Below are 24,044 nucleotides of genomic sequence, written 5' to 3' on the forward strand. Positions count from 1 at the left end.
AACCTAAGTTGTAGGTTATGGTTCTGATGTCTGAGTAAGAACAATTTCTTTACCATGGGGTTAACGTTGCTGTCAGTGTCCGGAAAGTGGCGGCTCGCAGGAGGGAAAAGTGGCAGGCGGCGTGTGGTGGGAGAGCTTGCGACAAAATAAAAAATAGAATAAATTTTTTTTAAAGTACCTGCCTTAATGTGCCACACCGCGCCTCTCCACTCTGCTGTCCTCACTGCAGGCACAGGCTCACAGCCTGCACTACATCCAGTCCTAACACTGCTTTCATGCTTCTGGCAGCATTAAAGCAGCATTAGGATTGCACGGAGCGCCCTGGCTGGGCACTCCGAGGCAGAGTGGAAGTCTCTGCCTGCTCTCACCAACCCAGCAACACATTGCCAGGTTGGAGAGACCCTAGTGCGCATGTATGTTTGGCCGGCCCCAGATGGCCGTCCAAACATACATGTGCACTGAGGGGGAGTGTCCCTGTGATCACCCTTGACCCTGCCCCTTTTACAATAAAACCACAATAAACATAGTTCAATATGGTTTTATCATAAATTTTTTGCATCTGCTGGCGGGGGTGGGGCGACGCTCCTCCGCCATAGCAGAGGAGCGGGTCCTGAGCCTGTACGTTATGGGTAACTTGAGGAATAGTTTTGTTTTTAGATGCTCGAACATGTAACCTGTGAGAATCCAAGCTGGTAGAGGACTGAGACTGTGAGTTCTGTGTAATTAGAGCGATGGTGTTGATATCAGATTTCTGGCAGATAGAACTGCTGTCTAAAAATGAAGCCTGTAAGGTCTGTGTAATATGTGAATTAGACCTATCTGTGGTCTGAACTTGTACAACTTTAAAACAAGAGGGATACTCAAAAACTTAAGAAGAGCTCTACAACTCATGGAGTTGAAACTCGAGCCTGTAAAGCATTTATAACCTTGGGTTTGATAGCTTTCCTGTGTATTGCCTGAGTCTATGTTAAGATGTATGCAACCATAGATATTGCTTTCCTTTTGAAAGGATGTCTGATTTATGGTAAAAAAACTCAGTTTTCTAAAGTCCAGTACTGTAATATCTATAACGAAGGCAAATATCTATACCTTAAAATGTGTAGAGCATTCAAATGTTTATAAGATGCCACATTTTCATTAATCTAATTGGATTTTTTAAAAACCTTATTTGTAAGTTTATGAAGTGAACTGTCCTAAGAGGGTATGAAAGAGATGAAATTGGATGATAAATTCAAAAATATTCTTAACAGGGGCCTCCAAAATATATTTGGCCAGGGCCCTCAAAGTCCTTAAGATGTCCATGTTCCCTGTGGCACATTTCAGTATCTCACTGGCAGTAAGGTGTCTTGAAGCTTAGGAGCTTCACTTCCAGTGGCTTTCTCATAGTGTTACCTGCTACACTCTGAATGAATAAGTACTAAAACTGTTGCACCTTCTGTGAGAATGTCAGGTTTACCAATCCAAACTCAATGTCACACGGGACAATGCACACTTCTTATCCTATCAGAAAGTGGTCTGGTGCAGAATCATCCCAGGCTCATATTCTTAATGACTGTCAGTTTGTTCTACCAGTCCACAAGAGGCTTCTGTCCTCAATGCAGTGGATGACATTTGCCAAAAAGCCATAATTCCAAGCAGCAAGGCAGGAACTCCCGCTGCTTGCGAGAGATCTCAATCCGACTACTAATAATTTCATTCACAAAATAAAACCACAGGCAGCCCTACGTGATTCACATCTGTATGTTCTTGACACATCCTGCACTGTTTAAAGCATGTCAGGGAAAACACTTCCCCACGTCACTTCTTATAAACTGAAATTATAATGCCACATTCCTTTTGACACTCTTAATAAACAATATTATCTTTTTACTAATGGCCTCGAGACCAGAAAAAGAGTCCTACATTCTGTCTCTAAAAAATTCCACAGTTGCCTACAATGCTAACATGTAGAATTGTAGAGAGGTAACAGTGATTTTTTTTCCCTGAGGGGAATTTTTTTCACTGAGTCACATTAAATAGACAGGGAGAGCGAAATTCAAGTGTCTATGATGTCACTCAGAACAGCAACGTGAAAAACATCCCCGTAATTGATGTTTTACCCATATATAATTATATGTTGTGTATGGCCCGTAAAATAATCTGCCCCTGCTTTCACAATATTAGGCCCAACTGTGTGTAACAGCAACAGCAGTATGTACAAGTGAGAAAACAATACTTTCCCTCGCCGCACCCTCATGAGGTGCCAAACGTTGTCAGCACAAGACCCACCCTAGAGTTTACCAACTTTGACGTAACACACAAATTCAGGGTGCACCCTTGCGCCCATCGTTAGCAGCAATAAGTACAAACAAGGTTTGGAACACTTTCACAAAGCACTGCAGCCTAGGCCACAGTAGTAAACTGTAATGCCAGCCTCAGGAATTTACTGGCAGAACATAATCAGCAACACCACGGTGCTGCCCTCGCATTCATCCGCACTCACCCCCACACATCCACTCTGTACTGCCGCATGGTGCCACGGGTATCAGTCGGCTCTTGCACATACACCTTCGTATGCACTCCCTCCCGGCACCCTAATGTAGTGCCCTGATATCCGGCTAGTGAATGTCACTGTGTCTGCAGGCACCTGGCTCCCAAACCGTTCTCCACCCACCAACCAGCTTCAGCTATCCCACTCTGCCATGAACAAAAGATTGAGCCAACCTTCCCATGGATACTAGGCCACTCGCGGCCAAAGTCACACTTCGCAGGATTATGGGGACAAGGTTGGGGGAGAGGTAAGACAACAGCCGATCCGGCAACAAGCAGTAATGAGACGTTTGGGCTCACAGTAGGAGGTTCACTCACAAGTTTACAACACACATGGAGAGGGTCACTGGGGCCACCTGCTAGCCACCGCTGCACCCAGCCCAGCCAGACAATTCAATGTTACCAGATAGTTACCAATTTCCACACCTCCGTAACGGAGGTGCACCTTTGGGGTGTTTTGACTTGAGTTGCCCTCAACAATTCCGATTGCACACAAAGAGTTACTAGGTCCGCAACCCTGTACAAGGAGGCGACTTATTTGGTGCAGGAAGACGTTAGTTTCACCAGGCGGTTACAATCCCACATGAAAAGTGCTCAGTGCTGTACCTCCCTAAAATGAGGCACAATGTCTGGTACGCAATGACTTTAGTCGCACCAGACTCCCCTGTCACGCACTTCGACGCAAGTTCAACCATGCCATAGGAGGCAGAGTATGACACAATTCTGGTTGCACCCCCACCTGCGATGGGTTGTCAACTATGAATGGAGCACAGTACACAATGTGCATGCAGTTGGCGGTCACACAAGAGAAATCTGATGCACTCGACAACAGCGGGCCACGCGTGTCCCACACCGGGTGATGCCATTCACACCACAAGACATTTCGGCATGCAGCAGTCCCTACGATGAAGGGCCACTCGCCTGAAGTGCGGGTAGTACTTGGCAAGCTCTGCACCAGGCAATTCCTGTCTCCAGACACAATACTTAGTCCATGCTCACGCCACTGCTGCCAGGTGGAGTTCAGCATACAATGTGGGCACAGAAGAGGGCACCGCTCTCCAGATGATACCAGCGGATGCCACTTGTCAGAAACCTCTCTGTCCAAAAGTTTATCCCAGGCCCCAAATGGCAGGGTCTGTCTTTCTGGATGCCCAAGTTTTATAGTTGTCCCTTGGGGGATGCACAGATGTACTCTTCCCTTGCAACCAGTGGATTGAATCTGAGTTTACAGGATACATAAAACATTTTAGAACTTAGAAATGCCCACTTCCTAGAAGTGCCATTTCTAGGGTCCTAATAACAAAATCACCTTTACCATCAAAGGGGGTTTCTCAATTCAATGATACTAAACATCATGAGGCTGCTACCCTGCAATCCACTATTGCAGCCTGACCTAATAAATCTCTTTCTCCCATGTTACCTTGTGGGCAGAGCAGCTCTCATAGGCAGCGGGAACAAGCATGGATATTCCGCACTCCCTGGGCACATGTGCCCTGGCACACACACACAGCCTGCAAAGGATGGCTGGACATTTAGGTTAAAGCCACCACAAGCGGCAAGTGTGCCTATCCTAGCCTGCACTATCAGGCTCATTTCCAATATTAGAACCCCCCCATGCAAGTGTGCATCCCTGGCAAGTGATGCCAGATCCAGTATATATATAGGAAACCACCCATGTGCCAATATGCACACATGAGCTAGTGATGCCAGTCTCCACCTACACATTGCAACATCTGTGTGCATGTATGCACACACTGGCAAGTTGTGCCAGACTTCCTATATGTATAATGCCCTGATGCAGGTAGGCACCAAGAGGCCAGCTATGCCAAGCTAAGCATATATATGAACATCAACGTGCACATGGGCATGAAAATGCCAGCTAGACCAGGCTCAATCTCTCTTCAAACACCCCTGTGCAGGAGGGCAGATATTGGCAAGCTAGGCCCAGTGCAACATTCATGAGCATGGCGCAACATACATGAAACCTCCATCGTGTAGGTGGGCACCCCCTGGCCTGTTGTTGCAAGGCCCAACACCTCTAACGGCCCTCTGGGGCAAGTGCACAACCTGAGATGTGCCATGGCTGGCCCAGCCCATGTTGGTTAGCGCCACCTCTCACTGAGTAGAGAACATGCACATGCGCGTCCACCCTGCACATACAGGGGGACAGTGCCCCTGGCCCAAGGCCGTTACTAGAGGACCGACCCATCCCCATGCCATGGCTGACCCCCCTAGGTAGGGGAAACCCACGTGAGGGTCTTTCCCAACTGGGCACAGTACACATTTGTATACCTGCCCTGTCTTCAGGGCCCTCCAGGAGTGGCATAAGGCCAGCTCAGGGTTGGCCCCAGTATAGGGACTGTCACCCTGAGCGCAGGAGCACTAGCGTCCCCACAGGCACATCTAATCGGGCCTAAGACATGGTTGACAGGGTCTTCTAGGCAGTAGCACGCAGTGCCACGCCCCGCTAGCAGCCAGGACCTGTACCTGCCCTGGGTACGTGGGGTACCTTTTTTACAGGGTCCTCCTGGGTACAGCACCTCAACTACGTCCATAACCACCCCCTTCCTAACATTGGTAGGAAGGGTGCGCACGCTTTCCCACTGCCATACAGTGGGGAAGTACCCATATTACTAGGGTTATGAACAGGGAGTAAGCAAAGACTGGGAGAACAAAGCTAAAAGTTTCAGGAAAATTCCTTTAGAAGTGCAATGCCCATCAGGTAATGTACCAGTTGTGTTCCTACCCCTCGAATTTGCAGCAGCAGTTGGTGCACATTGTTTGAAAGTCTGTGTACTCCATCATGGACACTGGAATGTTGCCAGCTCCATGTGACATTGAGCTCCGTGTTTACGTGTAGCTCTGTCAGTGACTGCTCTGTCTGTAAGATTCCTCTGGAAGAGGTTGATTCCTGCTGGATTCAGACTAGTGTTTGCACCCAGCCACTCCCTGTGGGCTGGCTCTCCACACTCACCCCACACCTACCCAACACAGGGGTCATGAGTGAGGTGGCACCTGTAAATAAAAGGAACCCTGGGCAGTGGTATGTGCAGTAATAATGTCTCTGTGTCCATCATGTATTTAGTCTGTTGGCCCTGCGCCCACAACATTACAATGGTGACGAGTGGGACTGACCCCACCGTCCACGCTGCCATGAGTGAGTGCCGTGAAGGGGAAAGATAGCCGGATTGCTGCTGTGATGACCACAGCAGTTCCACCCAGGCACGAGTCCATGTTGCGCTGTAAAGTAGAAATACTCTACTCTCGCCTGAAGAAGGGAGAAGAGCCCAGTTGCCTCCTGCAGTCATCTGCCTGCAAAGAGCATGGTGTAGGATGCTAAACATGGAGACGGTGCGAGTCAGCAAATAGCGCTGCAAGAAAAAAAACAGAGTACCGCTACCCCATCCCAAAACAGCTGACAGGAAAAGGGTACACCAGGACTCATATACTTGCTACACCTTGCTGAGTCCATGCAAGAGAGGCCCCGCCGCCCTCAATGCGCTGCTGGAGGCTTGTAAAGCAACACAGAGACAGGCAAGGAGAGCACTAATACCCCCTGCTGACCACACACTACTGTTGCAGAGGAGAGGGAGAAGAGACCTCTTGTGTCTCGTAGCGTTCCTGTTACTGCACCGGCTGCCATTCACCTTTGAGACGGAAGAGGAAGCCTCGGCACTGCCGTGAGAGTTTTTCCTGCCTCCAATATCACTCACTTTCTCCTGGAGAGGAGCACAGCCAGGGCCCAAGGCTGCACTAGCACCCAGATGAATCCCCATAGCAGCATTGGAGGAACATGGAGGCCACCGCAGCTTGCAATGAGTGGCGTTACTATTCACCACACCGCACCACGACCGGAAACAGTGCACACGGTTGGAAAGAATAGAAGGTGAAGTGTCAGCAGATGGACCGGAGTGGGCCCTGTGCTGTATTTCAGGCCCCACCACCTCCAAAAGAGGACTGATATAGCTGCAGTTGGAGAAGCAGGCAGTGAGACACACCTTCACCCCCAAAGGGCATCATCACCTGCATATATCCTGGATGAGAGTTATGGACAGACCCAGCAATGCGCAATCATTATGCCCTACATCTCAGAGCTTGCAGTCTGAGACAGAGGAAGCACCCAGTGAAGAAATACTCTGTTACACCATGCTGCTGGGCCGGATGCCTCTGTCTGCCTCCAGCTCTCAGAGACTTGATAGTGCTGCTCGGCTGGTGAATAATGGTACTACACCAGTACTTTGAACACAAGAAATCCCCACCACCTTTGTGTGCGTGAAGTCTGGAGGATGAGATTCGCCTACGGAGTCAGCCCATCAGCATCTAGGCATGGTTGTGGCTCCACATCACAGCAGAGACAAAGGTCTAGATTGACAACACAAACTAAGTGTCCCTGCTGCAGGCCAGGGGCTGTTCTAGATGTGCCTCACACTCTGCCCATGATAAGCACAAGGAGAGTCGCACAACCCCCAGTGGTGAGCTGCTACTGGCTGCTACCGCAGCAGAGGACACACGACAAGGAAAGTCCTGGAGGAGGGAGGTGAGTGTTGCATGCCCCTAGTGGATGTCTGCTGCCACTGAACTCGAGGAGATAACATTACATGCCACCACCAGCGCAAGCAAGAAAAGCAGACGTGCAGGGCACCAGCAGACTGCACCCATGAAGAGACCGTCTACTGGTACCACCATTGCCTGAAAAGAGCACCAACTCGTCAGGGCGCACCATAGCAAAGAAAGGACACAGAGAGCTCCCAGAGAGTGAGGGGCAATGCTGCAAGAAAGAGTCCACGCCAGCCGGCCACCCCTGCACCGAATGGCCATTGTTGACCCATCATGGATAATGTCACAGAGTGACCAACCCTGCCAAGCACACACAAACCTAGGTAGGACCGAGGGCCACGACGGCACAGCCTCGAGGAACAAGCACTGCGCCCTCGAGTCAAGGTTGATGGAAGATCTTCCATCCAGCTAGTGGAGCACCAAGAAGACCCATGAGGAAGGGACAGGAACTGCAAGTGGTCCACGACTAGAGATGTTGCACAATCCTACAAACAGGCTGGGAACTAGCAAGAGGTCCACGTGAATCACCATGTAAACCACGATCTACCAACAGAAGCCGGCCACTGGGGTGCAGTGACATCACTGGTGACAGCCCAGCGGGAGTACCGAATGTAGGCAACCTATATGCACAAACCGTGAATCTGCCCACGCTTCACAGTGTGACCATCCAGTTACCTGTTACCAGTTGCTTGAGCATCCCTGCTAGCAACCACACATGCTAAAGAAGAAGAAGAACTGCACGTAGCTACAGAGTCCCTCCAGCCATCCTCACTCCAAGCTTGACATCGTCGCCTGTCGTACAGGTTGTCAAATGGTAACAATACCATCATTACTATATGCATCACCATAACCACTTAAGAAGCCTCTTAACACCCGAGTGGAGTCTTACACCTGTGAACCATCAGCAGACTGACGAGGTGCTCCTGGCACAGTGGGGGATCAAACAGCCAGAGACCATCTGTTAGGCCCCACATGCACCTAAGTCCTGCCGGCAAGAGCATACTCGACCATGAGTCACCTACCCTTGTGGTGGCATGAGTGACTTGGCTGTTGCCCTGTTGGTGGTTCTACAGAGACCCCTGCTCATGGCTCACATGAGGCCCAACTCAGCTTTCGCGGTCCAGTGGCAACCCAACGAAAAGGGCAGTTAAGGGAATTCCCACATGAGGGAATCCTGGCAATAGAGATGAGTCTGGAGGAGCTCCACCGACAGGCACTGGGAGGCTCTGGGCCTCAGAGGAAGACATCCAAACACCATCAGTATTGTCCCAGCCTTTAAAGGTTTGCCTTGCACGGAGTCAGGGCACCTCAAAAAGAAACCAATGCAGTGGACTACACCAATGGTCCTGATGGACCCCAGTTTGAACTAACTGTTGACACCAACACCATGAAAAAAGGCAGGACTGACTGACCAACCTGGCATGTGTGGACTGTAACCCATCTTATAAACCCAGAGTCATCTGGTTAAATTACGGATGCATGCCGCAATGCCCGGGTGCTCCCAGCTGCACCTGTCCACTGATTCTGTCCTGCCCTACAGACTGTTGGACGAGACTGAGAGACTCATTGGTGTTTTGTTTTGTCGTTTATTCTTTCCCACAGGTTGTACTGTTAAGAGTTTGTTTCCTCTTAATAAAGCTTGGGAGGAATGCGGAGTCCTGCTACCTTTCCACACTCACCTCACACCCACGTGGGGCCTACAAATAAAAGGGGGCAAGCCCATGTGCCCTGGGCCAGTGGTATGTGCAGTAACCATGTCTCTGTGGCCATCATTTATTTAGAATGTGGGCCCAGGGCTCACAGCCTTACAGATGACATCATTACAATGGATGTGAGGGTCAAGCTGGGAGGTCACGAAGCATGAGAAGTCATGCTGTGATCTTGCATTCTGCTAAAACCACCAACAGTTAGTTGTTGGTCTATTCGTGCAGATATTGCATGAGTTGTGAAAGAGTGTAATTGTCTTCAGTTGTGGCATTGCTTCTTTCGAGAGGAAGGAAGTTTTTGCGATTCATGATTATGCGTCAAGAATAAGAGAATGATTTTGAGTTATTTGCAACAAATTAACTTGGTTTTCAAGGATTCGGCTGTTTTTCCCCACAGTGGTAGTGTTTCAGTGAATCAGTCTATTACCCTGGTTCAAAAAAGGACACTGCACTCAGGTTGTGTTAATAATACTACATTAACTTGATACGTGTTAACCATGAGTTTGCAGAATTTCTCATTACAGCCTTCTGAAGCATTTTGGCCAGCAGGTCTTAGCTCTTGCATAAAAAGGGCTGAGTGGAAATGTTATTAACTTAATTTCTTGGAAACTATTGATGAAGAAGGAAAAATGACTTTGGAACCGACAAAAATAATTTTCTTGCACTCTCTGAGAATGGAATGATTTGATAATATAATTTATGAAACATTACAGGGTTTTGATAATTATTTTGTACCTAAAGTATGCATTGGTAGTCAATTGTAAAGGTGGTGGGTTGCAGAAACAATTGATTAGGGATCAAGCTGTCATAGACATCTGGCAATTCAGGAGAGGCTAAGGGTCAATGAGGCTGTAGATTTTAAGGATATTTTGACTATAGTGAGGATAGCTGGGCTGTCCAGCCATAGTGCTAACGCTATAAACAACAAGGTGCTGGGTGGAATGCTTGAATTAATCTCAGCCACTGGCAATCGCTAAGAGCCGCATCCCAATCCATTGTTTTTTTGCCCACTGTGCCACCCCAGTTTGGACCCAGCCATATGTAAATCAGTCTTGACCCTGCTGCCCAAGGGAACAATTCAGCCCGAATTGCCAGGCCAGATCCTCCATCGACTGGACACAAGCATCCTGGGACCGGTTTCAGAGTATCACCCCTCATCACTAAGGCTAGCTTGAATTCAGTGGCACATTGAGCCTGGGACCCATGTTTGGGCATAGTCGACACACTTAGGGCAGCAAATGCAAGAATAACAAGGTGATGGATGGAGTGCTCGAATTAATCTCAGCCATTGGCAATCGGTTGCGCTGCATCCTAATCAATCCTTTTTTTGCCCACCATGCCACCCTAGTTATAAAGGCGGTGTATGTGATGGCTATAAGAAGAAGGTGTGTTTTTGGTCATTTGTGTACTGCTGCAGTGGTGAAGTTGAGAATCTTAGCCAGAGCAAGAAAAGAGTACTTGGGTACACCACTAGTGAGCAGCTACAGTGATCAACGTTACTCAATACCAATGAGTTGACTAGTGGTCTAATTTGCTGTGTGGAATGGAACGAAAGGACAAATCCTTTACATGAGTAGGACCTGGTAGCCTGCTGGTCATTTGGGCTCAGTCATTGACAGCTACACATGGATATTTGCATTCTTTATAATTCAAAGTAGGAGGTGCCTTGATTCGTCTACACACTTTTACACATGTAGACTGTACAATTTGATTGTCATGGTAAGTAGCTCAGATACCATCAGTTTCCTGTTTTGTTTTGTCCTTGGTAGCCCATGATGGCGCAAGGCAATGCAAGGGCTCAAGTGAGATTTACTGAACCATGTAAAGGCACCTTGCGTGGCTCTATATGGCGTAGTAAATCTACAGTGATGCAAGACAGCACAAGGCGCTGCATTGCGTTACTCTACATTGGGAAGGCATTCTATATGAGGAGCATGGTTGTTCCCATGCATCCACTTATGGAGTATGGTGATTTACTAAGAAGATTAAACTTGGGAATACATCAAAGCGGTATGCCTTTCAACAGAGGTGTAACGCGGGGAAAGATTTTTACTTCTCCTTATTGTTTCCTCTTTCTAACTGTACTGCTTTCTGCAGCACACATAGAAAGATGAAAATGTCTCTGAGGACTGTTTTATGCACAAAAACAATCCTCCCTGTAACGCAGGCACCGTTGCACCATGGCGCAAGGGTGCTTGGGCTAGGCTTCCCTTTGGGCACCAGTGCAGAGAGTGAGCAGGAATTCGTCATATCTTAATAGATATGGTGCATTCCTGCTTTCTCCTCTTGCTGCGTTGAGCTGCGTCAAATGTTAGTAAAAACAGGCCTTGGCTTCCAGGTTATGGTTCTGACCTTTGACATAATGATGATACCTTCCTTTCTGTAGGCAGTAGATTTTCACTGAGCACGCTGGAATGGCTTCTCCCATGGTTACTTTAACTGCTTTATGTAGTTAATGTTGGAATGACTGCCCTCTGGGGTGAATTCAAGCTAAAATCAACAGGCAGATCGGCTTTATAACCAAACAGATGGGAGTGAGAAGAACTGGTGTAGTAATTTTTGCTAAAGCTATTCTAGGGTTGAGACATGCTGCCAACATCTCGGCTACAGCAACATTATAGTTCTGATTTATGTGTGAAACTATAGAGACAAGAGTCCTCGCCCACCAAGGAAAGATGTGCCATCATGCCCTTGGTCGAATTTTTTAGACAATCTGCAAGCCCATGAGGAAGCTCCATGTTCCTGTTGTTCTTCTACCCAGGCACAAAGCTTTACTGGATAAGGGATTAACCCCAAGTGCGTTTCCATTTATAGTAGATGGTGATTACGACTCCTCACCTATGAGGAGGCTACATTATTGGTGGCAGATGATTATGTAGTGCCAATCATAAATCCTTTTTGTTTCTAACCCTAGAGAGAAGGTCTACTTGCTCTCTCTCATATAGTCTGTTGAATCCCCTAAAACAATGCCCTTTCTTTCCCCCAAATGGAGGATTGTTTGACATGAGACACGTGTGGTGTAATTAAGGGTGTATGTCACATTGTTTGTGCCAAGTGCTTTATGGATGGTGTTTCCTTCGAGGAGAGGACAAACCTAGTTCCAGGTGGAGGCTTCCTTCCATTTTGTCTTGGTGGAAGTGACTCCCAGGTAGCTACCCCTGAAAGCTTGTAGATCACGTGAGAGGTTTAGAGAATCCAACACATGTTCTGCAATACTAGGCTCTGCCACTGCACAAAGGACTGATCAGAATGGATTTTATTTTAGCATCTTGTCCTCTAGATCTGCTCTCACTTAGACCTGCCCTCACTTACCTATATTTAGGAAGGAGGTCAGACATGGCCCAGTGATACATCCTGAGGGCCATCTGTGGCCTCCTGCTATTGTCCTCTATTGGGGGAAGTCTGTGACCCAGAGACATCCCATCTGGCAAGTCCTTAGATGAGTTGGTGCCAGACCCTCTCACCTCCTTTTCTGTGGAAATATGCTGCACGATATGGCTAACACAGATTGTAGATTTCCAAACATGCGGTAACCTTTGGCTTCCTGCCATTGCCTCCGTGAAGTGTGTAAGAACTGGTCTTCTAGGGCAAGCTCATTATATTCATTTGGACTTTGGAAGACGTTCTGCAGCACTGGCCAGAAAGAGGTATCGGGCCTGGATTTACACACCACTTTATGCTGTTTCACTTAAATAATGTCACAAAGTCTAAGCCACTGGAGAAACCCTATTGCTGCTGAACCCTGCTGGCAAGACTGGAATTCTACTGCTTTATAAATTAACTGCCAATGCAGAAGTACACAAGCAAGACACCCAGTCTAGACCACTATGGAGGATTACTTGGTGATGAGACTTCTCAGGAGACTCTAAGGTCTAATTAGCCAGAACTGATCCAAGAGTATCTCTGAATCCTAAAGGGAGATCATTTGGGGACATTCTAAAACTCTGAATATGGTGGTCCCGCATCACCATGGTCCATCAACTATCTTTCTAAATTTGGGGTGCCCATATACCCAATTTCCCAAACCAGAGGGACACACAGGAATGCTTTCCTTTAAATTAGGTCTTGGGGCACAACTATGTGACCCATCAGCTCTGTACCCTCCATCCCAAAGATAATATGAGGGGTAAAGATGACATAAGACCACATGCCTAAATCTCAGCTCCCACATTGCCAGTCAAAAGCTCTACTGTGTGCAGTGGTTTGCCTCAAGACCCAAAGGTGCATCTACCATTCAACCATTTTGAGTGTGAACAGCTGTTTGAGAGATGCAGAGCCTTAATGTTAGGTAAAACTGTAAACCTCCTGTGGGTGCAATGGCCTTTCCACATCAATGTATGTCTTTACAATGCATGTAATTACCATGTATGCCTTTACCATGCAGATTTTACAACACAGATGCCTTCACCATGCATGCCTTCACCTTTCATGTCTTATACATATAAGGTAAATATATATAACATTTTATTTTTTCAATAACCTAATTTATAGTTTTTTGGGGGATGGGCATCCAGCATCATGAAAGAATTTATGTGGGCAGTATCTAGAATAAGTCTACTGCGTATTGATGTTAAATCGAAATTCGATATATGTAAACAGTGAACTCCATCAGGCAAATGCAAAGATGTTGCCCACTAGGGCCCGGTAGGTATTTAAGGAACAGTCCTTAATATATATATATTAATATTACCTACTGGAGGTCACCAGTAGTTAGTTATAGTTAGGAGTATGTTTCCATAGGAAAAGCGTTTTTTGACGTGCCTATATCTTTGGCACCATTTGAGGAATCTTGAGGAATCTTCACGAAATTTTCCCAAAAAAGTGTTGCTGTGATTCTTGTTGCACATGGAACGTTTCGGGGTGATCCTTCAAGCGGGGGCAGAGAAAAAAGGGGCTAAAAAACGGTTGCATTTCTGAATGGCTGCCAACACTTCAAACTAGGAAGGGTTGGCAGCCATCTTGGGACTCGGCATTGAGCAGAGTCCCAGAAAAAAATTACAAATAAAATAAAAGGGGCCAAGATAGAGACACCTTTACCCCTTTAGCACTGGTGGAAGGGGGGGCCCAGAGGGACACCCCAAGATCAAAATATCATGAGATTGTGATATTCGCGATTTGCAGCAGACATTTTTTTAAAAACAAGCATGGGCTCACATACTTGTTTTTTTATTCCGGGGACATAAAAAATGTAGTGTTGGGTACCTCCTGCCAGGAACCATCACCACCACTAGGACTTCTACTTAAATACATGCGGGAGGCCTGTAGACCCCCACTTCCCAGGGACCTCTGGGGGAAAGTGTAAAAAAATAAGCAAGGGAGTCCTTTTGGGAGCCCTGGGGACCACCACCCCTGAGGCTATTCTTGTTGGAGGGGGGCTGCACGGCCCCTCTCGTGGAGCCTCTAATGGTCCTGAGGACCTCCAAGCCCAGGGCCGGCTCCTGCTATGTCCTGGGGTGCCCACCCCCAGGATACAGGTGTTTGCTGTGGCTTGGTTGCAGCTCTGCAGCTGCAGCCAAGGAACAGCAAACACTCTGCTGTTTAACAGCGGGACCTTTAAAGCAGGTCCCGCTGTCAAAAAGCAGAGCTTTCATCGCATGAAGGGGACAGAGATTAAGGCCCGTATTTATACTTTTTTAGCGCCGCATTTGCGTAGTTTTTTGACGCAAAAACGACGCAAACTTGCAAAATACCATTGTATTTCGTAGGTTTGCGCCGTTTTGCGTCAAAAAGCGGCGCAAATGCGGCGCTAAAAAAAGTATAAATACGGGCCTAAATGCTTCCGCAAGCACAGAGCTGCTGTCAAATCAGCTCCATGCTTGCTGAAGCAATGGCACTGCGAAGGAAGCCTTAAGGCTTCCACCACAGTGCCAGGAAGCCCATAAGGGCATTTTATTATTATTATTATTAAGGAGGGACCATGGGGGAGCCATTAAGGACTCCCTCAGAGTCCCAGATAGCCCATAAAGGGCTAAAAAAATATATAAATAAAAAGAAAACACCCTACCTCAGTGTGAAGGTCTTAGACCTTCACACTGAGTTTTAGGTGTTCAAGTCCAGCTGACCTCATTTCAATTTTTTATTTTGATAATAAAAAAAAATGATATTTAAAACAAAAAATACATTTTTGATTTTAAATTGGAAACAAATAACTCTTTCTAAGTACATCAGACATCAAAGACTAAAAAACTCTATCTCTCTCCCTCTCACTTTCTTTCGTCCGCTATGTATCACTTTCAATCAACTCTCCCACTCACATACCCACTCAAACACTTACGCACCCACTCACAATCCCACTCAGACACTCACACACCCATTCACGGATCCACTCACTCACACACCCACTCACACACCCACTCAGACTCTCATGCACTCACTCAGAGCCCCAGTCAGACCCTCATGCACCCACTCAGAAACACTCAGATAGTTACGTACTCACTCACACACCAGCTCAGACTGTCACATTAGTTGTAGTAGGTAGTGAGTTTTGATTACTTAAAAGAACTCTAACTGCTGAATTTCTATGGTTTTGTACGAGTAAATTCAGAACATAACGCTCAAGTAACCTTTGTTTTTTTCAGTGAATTTCTATGTTTTTTTAACATATAGTAATTTTCATTACTATAAGTTAATCCTACCACTGAAGCACACTGCCTTTGGCGTGTCTGAAAGTGTATTTATATATATTTGTGCAAAAAAGAGAGAACTCTGGTTTAGGTCCCAAGTTTAGGTGGAGAGCAGCTCCAGGTTGGCCAATCCAAAGTTGTAATAATGTGCCTGGAGTTGTGAAAAGCGTTTGCCATGTTACAGTTCAGAGTCGATGGCACCTTGCCAATCCTGTGCTTAAAACCTTTGCTGTATAATGGCAAAAGGTTTTGTACCTTTCTAGTTCGGCGTCGATGGCATTGCGCCAATCCATATGCTTAAAACCTTTGCTAGAAAAACAGACAATTAAGGTGAACAAATCTAGAGTGTCGTTGGTGTTGCAGGATGCTTGTTACTGGAGCTGCTCTCCACCTAAACTTGGGAACTACTCGGAGTTCTCTCTTCTTTTTTGCATAATTCATGCAGCAGGGCTTTGTTTTGACACACATATCTCAACCACCACAGTGAGAATCTTCTACTCTCAGGGTTGGTCAGAGTGGGTGAGCAATACAACATTTGCCTACTATGATAATGTGTGAGATTACATGTAACTAAATACCCACCTGCTACCTGCAACACAGTGTGATCACAATCCAATATTTGATGCCTACTGTCTTTACCAAACATTATTCACAATAAATAAGCAAAGGATACTACCTTTGTCATAACTGTTCGTAATAAATAGACCATACTTATGGCATCGGCATATCTTTCCCCTGGGTACCAATCAGGCCTATAGTTGTAACCATTGGGTAGTCACCATAACCAACTCAGGCCTAATGTACTGAGCACAAGCTTTCAACCAAGACAACCATCACATATACAGTCTTAAAATTACAAATATATCCAACGTACATTTAGCAAAGAAAAGTACTTTCTCTGATAAGAAACTGATAAGGATTATCATAGAACATACATTCTATCCCAGTGGTTAGTTCTGATGGACTGGCAACACTAATACCCTTGCCTGCTATTGTGATATGTGAGAGTCTATGTAACAAAATGCATGCCTACAGCCTTTAGCACAGTGTAATAGCAATCCATCCTTAAATGTCTATTGCCTTTATCACATAATTCACAGAATAAGTGGGCCAGGCCTAATAGCTTTGTCATAACGTTTTCTAATAAGTAGATGAAAGCTGTGGAATCTAGAAAGACTTTCCCCTACAAATTGATAAGGCCTATAGCCTTTACCATTGGCTTTACACCTTAACCAGCACAGGCCTATTCAAGTGCACAAACGGGTAACCATTGTGAATAAAGTAATAAAATAAATTACAAATAGGCAAAAAATACAGTTGGCAAAACAATATACAACCCCTCCCAATAAATAATCTAGGCTTACTGTCTTTGTCATACCTTTTTTTAATAAGCAGATCAGACCTATTGCATCAGACGTAACTTTACCCAGTGCACCAATAAGGCCTATAGCTTGATACTATAATCAACACAGGCCCCCAGTTTTGAGCGCATGATTTCCCACAAGGCAAGGTATACAGTCAAAAAGTTAGAAAAGCTTACATAATTACAGTTGGCTAAGCAAAATACAATCTCGTTTAAGAGGGTCTAACAAGGAGTTTCACAGAGCAAATCGTCTATATCCATGGTTTGTCACAGGTGACAAACAATACAAAAACGCTCGCCTACTGCAGTAATCTGTGCAAATCCATGTAAACAAATTCCCAAATGTAGGCTTTAATACAGAGTAATAACAATCCTCCCCTATCGATCTTAACGAATACTTTTCAAAAGAAATACATCAGGCCTACTGTTCTTTTCGTAACAGCTCATAATAAACAGATCAAGCCTCTAGCCATTGTCAATGGTTTGCTCCCATGACTGTGTCCAGCTGTGCTGAGTATAAGCCAAAAAGTGCAATATGAGCACTCTTTGTAGTGGAAGCACATAACTTCAGCCCAATCACATCCTCTACTCAGGGAAACTAACGTGTGTGGAGCCCAAGCCCCTCTCCCACTAGTAGTGGGAAAGTTATTTTTGTTGATCACATAAGGTTGATGACAGCTGTGCTGTTAAGGCAGACCTAAAAAGCAAGTTAGTGTAGCTCTCGGCACCCCATCCTGCTACCAAACGCAAAACTGCACTCTGAAGTCTAAAACAACTAATGGGAAGGGAATTGCTGGTGCTGTCAGAGAAAAACAAAACACCATAAATTATCTACTTATCTAAGACACTTTAACAGCTTTACAGTGACATATGCCCCAAAAGGTCATGCTCCATCTCACTGTAAGCTTGACATACTATAAGCTTCCCTATGCAGCCATATTGCTGCTGGCACATGCAGCTGGATAAACAAACAAAATAACAGTTGTGTGGAAGGGGAGCACTTTTTTGTGGAAGCCCAATATTTCTAAGCAATCAAAATATACTCCTGTCCAAAATGTGAGCAGAGCCAAAGCCAGTCTCTTTAGTACTCCTGAAAGCTCTTTTTTAGATTGATTACATAAGGTATGCGGCAGATGCACAGGAAAGCCAGACCTAAAAAGGCTTTCTCTTGTCACAGTCCCCAGGAACTACTCTGATGATGATTTTCCCAATTCTGTTTCCCACTTGCTTTATGCAGGTAGGGCTTTGATGTGCTCTTTTCTATATCTAAATCTTTTCTGCACATATTTAAATGTTATCATGTAAACCATAACTTTTGAGTTACAAACAATTGTAATTTTCTAATGTTTCCATCAGATTAATGAGCTCTTACTTGCCTTCCTTTTACTCTGAAATTTTGCAGTGAAGAGAATTTTGGGTAACCCAGAAATTCGATTTATGTTAGATATATTCCCCAAACTAAAGCATATTCCCAAATCTAAAACATGAACACAGTCCTGTACCTAAGTCCTGTTCCATCAAATTGTCACATGGAGTCACCAGTCTGTCTTTTCCACAAGAAAGCACATTCTCCAGACAAACACAAGCCTTGGAATCTGCAGGGCAGGATAAGAGAAAAAAACAGAATGGTGCCAAAGGAAGCAGGATCACCCATGGGTATAGGCATTTGGTAACAAAGTCATCATTAAGCAGTCATGAGGGCACTGGATTGGAGCTGGTTTTACTCATTCAGGCCGCATACCCTTGATGCAACTGTATTATCTTTCACTAACTTTGCCACATGGAGAGAGGTGCCAGGACCGGGACCTGGCTTCCTTGCAAGTCAAGCATTGCCCTTACCTTGACCACTCTGGATTTATTCATTAACTCCTCTGGGTTGTCATCCCCCTTCTGTTCTCTGGGCATCTTCTCATACGCTTTTGCCAGCTTTTGTTTCTCTTTAAACAATCCTTTCAGCTGTTGAAAAAGTCATTCAATTGGATAAAATGGGAAAAGGCAATATTTCTCACACAAGAGTTCACTTGCTGAATAAGCACCTTGGCAATTTACAAGCTGAAGTTATCCCAGGTAAAAAATGATAGTATTGAGGCATATTCTTCCAAGGTTTCAGGAATTCTAGACTCTTGCCATCCAGCAGCAAAACTGTCTTTCATGCCCTAGTAGGGAGGGAGGAAGAAGGGGTCCACTTCTTCTATAGCAATTCATTCTAAAAAAGTAACTTATCATCAAAGGGTAAGTGCAGACTTACAAACAGTGCTCTTCATTGACAGCAAACACAACGGAGAAGAAATAAATTCCATATTCTAATTATTGGACATTCCTTCCCAACATTTCTTAACTTAAAGATGATCTGGGCTGCTGCACCCCTCTCAAATACACAGTACTCATTAATGAACAGTCCACATTGACTCCTTTATGGAATGTGTGCCACAATGGTCTGTCTAGGAGCACCATGTATGTAAAGCAAAATATTTAAGTGGTGTTTTAATCTGATCTATCTGATGCAGGTTTCCCTTGGGGATAGAAAATCTAGGCTATTAGTAAACATATTTTCCCAAATATTACCAATTAACAGTTGCCCTTTGCTGCCTCACATCTCAACAAATCATGTATTTGCCCTGCCTAATTTTCGGGCCTGTAGCATAATGTCAGAACCATTAGTAAGCTTTTAGAAGGAGTTGTCCCTTTTACTGTGAGAAGTTGAAGAACTAATTTTGTCTTCCATCCACAAGAAGAAAACACAGACAACACACACAGACGCGGTTCCACATGCATGATCACATACACACCCACTGTGGACCACGTGCCAGGCTCTTACCTGCTCAGTCACCATCTGATGCTGCCTTCTCAGCCGGTCGTTGTCTGACTGGAGTGTACCAAGGACTTGTTCATCCAGACGGGCATGTTCTGTCAGACCCTGCAGAGAGAGAAGTTTCAAACAGTAGACAAAGTCACATAGTTAAGAAAAAGAGAAATAAATAGCAAGAGGCAGCATACAGTAGGGGAAAATATAAATGCAAAAAATGTATTCACTGAAAAAAACAAAGGCTATAGGGATGTTTAAATTAGGTTCTGAATTTATAGTACAAAACCATAGAAATTCAGCAGTTATAGTTAGAGTGCTTTCAAGTAACTATAACGCGCGCCCTAAAGCAACTATAACTCACGCCCTTGCCATGCACAGTTGTCTCATCAATAATTCTATTTAAAACATTGCAGTGATACTATGAAAGATGGCATGGAGGATGTCATCAATGATATAATACGTGGACTAATTAGCTGTGCATGGTGAAGGCGCGGGTTATGTGAATTCCTAAGGGAATTAACATGGGAAATGCAACTTTTTTGCCCCCCCCCCTTTTTCTTGGACCCCTCTTGATGGATCACCCCAAAACGTTCTGTGTGCAACAAGAATCACTGCAACACTTTTTTTGGGAAAATTTTGTGAACATTTGCCAAACGGTGCCAAAGATATAGGCAAGTCAAAAAACTATTTTTCTATGGAAACATGGACCTAACTATAACTACCTAGTGGTGACAACCACTAGGTAACATATCTATATAGATATATATTTGATTGTATATTTCACAACCAATAACTTGAAGATTCAAAACTTATCAAATGGAATTGATTGCACCTTATTCAATGTAGTTGGGGTTGATGCCTTTTCATCACTGGTGGAAGAAAGAACCATAATGCATATACCCTCCCTTTTTGTCACTCCTTACTCACCAATTCATTGTCCGACATTGCTACCTCTCAGTGCCAGCCACAATCACCCTCACAATGACCTTTACTATTAATACTTCAAGACCTCAAAGCACCAGCCTTACAGTAAATACCTTATATTCAAACCATTTGTGCAAATCCACCAAAATAACTCTCTGGGTGTAGTTACATGGACATTTAGTGACAGGAAAAGCATTCTCGAGTAACTCACTTACACTACTTGATAGCCATAAATTTGCATTCAACACAATCTAATTTCTGCAAGATGAAAAGTCATCAATGGTCTCCCTAGAAAAGGCCAAATTACGTTTAAAATCACGTTTATGTGTCTGCTGTGCTTGCTGGCAACGAAGCATCTGTTCAGACATATACTATTGAATATCCATGACTAAAGGAAATATTTCTCCATAGAGGTTCATGGAAAAATCAGTTGATCTTCACTTGAAGTCTAGTCTTCCGTACCAACTTGCAGACTCCATAGGTTTAAACTGTAGATTCACCCATGTGGCCACCATAATGCTCAGATCACCCTGAACATTTACACTCCTTGAAAGCCAAAGAGATGTGAAAGTAAGGCAAAATATCTCTGCAGGATTAGAATAAGGTGATAACTCATCCAAAGTGCTACAGTAAGATCAATGATCTTAGCTACAGCGCTTACAGGAATCTCTATGTGTTATGTACATGATAAATGATGACTCATGGGTTAAGCAATATTCTTAAGAGGAGAATAGGAACAAAAATGGTGGAGTTGTTTACTGCATTATTGTGATAGAGTAGATGTTCCATGTCACCAATAAAACACCAATGTTTGTGTGATGTATGTAGTGTGTCGCGAGGCACCCCTCCATACACTCATCAGGGTTATTATTTATATTTTTACACATACATGGAGTGGACACTGGCGGGGATTCAAACAGAAAACAGAGTTGCAATTGAACTCCAAGCTAGACGGAGGCGGCATGCCATGGGTGACAACAAGGAGTAAAATAAACAATTTATACCTTGTTTTGGCTTTGTGAAGTTTCTTACCACATTTGGCAATGAGCAGACGTCACCTACCGGTAAACCCATGCAGCGGGACCTTTTTTGATGATCTTCATGACATTTTTAACAAGTGAATTAAGGGGGCGACTCAACTCCCAGAGCCGCCTTCTTCACTGCAGGCTTGTTAGGAGGCCTCTTTCCAGTGTCTGTGGTGTTCGGCGTAGGGTGCAGTGAGGCAGATTTCGATGCGCTGGCATTTGGGGAGACAGCGCATGCCTAAACTCACTCGTGCATCACCACATGCACCAGGCATACACATTTATTTCAGTCAGTGCACACTCTTCACACAACACAGTGAGCATCATCACGTTATGCATGGTGGCCACAATGGATGTGACTGCCACCATTGAGTGCTCCATTATTGTAAGGAAATGCCTCCTTGGCATGGTTGCCCCCTGACTTTTTGCCTTTGCTGATGCTATGTTTACAATTGAAAGTGTGCTGAGGCCTGCTAACCAGGCCCCAGCACCAGTGTTCTTTCCCTAACCTGTACTTTTGTATCCACAATTGGCAGACCCTGGCATCCAGATAAGTCCCTTGTAACTGGTACTTCTAGTACCAAGGGCCCTGATGCCAAGGAAGGTCTCTAAGGGCTGCAGCATGTCTTATGCCACCCTGGAGACCTCTCACTCAGCACAGACACACTGCTTACCAGCTTGTGTGTGCTAGTGAGGACAAAACGAGTAAGTCGACATGGCACTCCCCTCAGGGTGCCATGCCAGCCTCTCACTGCCTATGCAGTATAGGTAAGACACCCCTCTAGCAGGCCTTACAGCCCTAAGGCAGGGTGCACTATACCATAGGTGAGGGTACCAGTGCATGAGCATGGTACCCCTACAGTGTCTAAACAAAACCTTAGACATTGTAAGTGCAGGGTAGCCATAAGAGTATATGGTCTGGGAGTCTGTCAAACACGAACTCCACAGCACCATAATGGCTACACTGAAAACTGGGAAGTTTGGTATCAAACTTCTCAGCACAATAAATGCACACTGATGCCAGTGTACATTTTATTGTAAAATACACCACAGAGGGCACCTTAGAGGTGCCCCCTGAAACTTAACCGACTATCTGTGTAGGCTGACTAGTTTTAGCAGCCTGCCACAAACCGAGACATGTTGCTGGCCCCATGGGGAGAGTGCCTTTGTCACTCTGAGGCCAGTAACAAAGCCTGCACTGGGTGGAGATGCTAACACCTCTCCCAGGCAGGAATTGTCACACCTGGCGGTGAGCCTCAAAGGCTCACCTCCTTTGTGCCAACCCAGCAGGACACTCCAGCTAGTGGAGTTGCCCGCCCCCTCCGGCCAGGCCCCACTTTTGGCGGCAAGGCCGGAGAAAATAATGAGAATAACAAGGAGGAGTCACTGGCCAGTCAGGACAGCCCCTAAGGTGTCCTGAGCTGAGGTGACTCTAACTTTTAGAAATCCTCCATCTTGCAGATGGAGGATTCCCCCAATAGGGTTAGGATTGTGACCCCCTCCCCTTGGGAGGAGGCACAAAGAGGGTGTACCCACCCTCAGGGCTAGTAGCCATTGGCTACTAACCCCCCAGACCTAAACACGCCCTTAAATTTAGTATTTAAGGGCTACCCTGAACCCTAGAAAATTAGATTCCTGCAACTACAAGAAGAAGGACTGCCCAGCTGAAAACCCCTGCAGCGGAAGACCAGAAGACGACAACTGCCTTGGCTCCAGACACTCACCGGCCTGTCTCCTGCCTTCCAAAGATCCTGCTCCAGCGACGCCTTCCGAAGGGACCAGCGACCTCGACATCCGCTGAGGACTGCCCCTGCTTCGAAAAGACAAGAAACTCCCGAGGACAGCGGACCTGCTCCAAGAAAAGCTGCAACTTTGTTTCCAGCAGCTTTAAAGAACCCTGCAAGCTCCCCGCAAGAAGCGTGAGACTTGCAACACTGCACCCGGCGACCCCGACTCGGCTGGTGGCGATCCAACACCTCAGGAGGGACCCCAGGACTACTCTGATACTGTGAGTACCAAAACCTGTCCCCCCTGAGCCCCCACAGCGCCGCCTGCAGAGGGAATCCCGAGGCTTCCCCTGACCGCGACTCTTTGAACCCAAAGTCCCGACGCCTGGGAGAGACCCTGCACCCGCAGCCCCCAGGACCTGAAGGACCGGACTTTCACTGGAGAAGTGACCCCCAGGAGTCCCTCTCCCTTGCCCAAGTGGAGGTTTCCCCGAGGAACCCCCCCCTTGCCTGCCTGCAGCGCTGAAGAGATCCCGAGATCTCTCATAGACTAACATTGCGAACCCGACGCTGGTTTCTACACTGCACCCGGCCGCCCCCGCGCTGCTGAGGGTGAAATTTCTGTGTGGGCTTGTGTCCCCCCCGGTGCCCTACAAAACCCCTCTGGTCTGCCCTCCGAAGACGCGGGTACTTACCTGCAAGCAGACCGGAACCGGGGCACCCCCTTCTCTCCATTCTAGCCTATGTGTTTTGGGCACCACTTTGAACTCTGCACCTGACCGGC

General features: G+C 46.0%; 1 protein-coding gene across 2 annotated transcripts in view; it reads right to left on the reverse strand.

Moving 5' to 3' along the window:
• LOC138283907 (myosin-2 heavy chain-like) overlaps positions 1-24,044 on the reverse strand; it is a 212,936-nt gene that overhangs the window by 21,368 nt on the left and 167,524 nt on the right. For both annotated transcript variants that reach the window (XM_069222124.1, XM_069222123.1), the window contains exons 24-25: positions 19,597-19,695; positions 18,618-18,734 (exon numbers count right to left, since the gene is read on the reverse strand). In XM_069222124.1, coding sequence (XP_069078225.1) covers positions 18,618-18,734; positions 19,597-19,695 — 216 coding nt within the window. The remainder of the gene's footprint in view (positions 1-18,617; positions 18,735-19,596; positions 19,696-24,044) is intronic.

This window comes from Pleurodeles waltl, chromosome 3_1 (assembly GCF_031143425.1).
Source record: "Pleurodeles waltl isolate 20211129_DDA chromosome 3_1, aPleWal1.hap1.20221129, whole genome shotgun sequence".
Taxonomy (NCBI): domain Eukaryota; kingdom Metazoa; phylum Chordata; class Amphibia; order Caudata; family Salamandridae; genus Pleurodeles; species Pleurodeles waltl.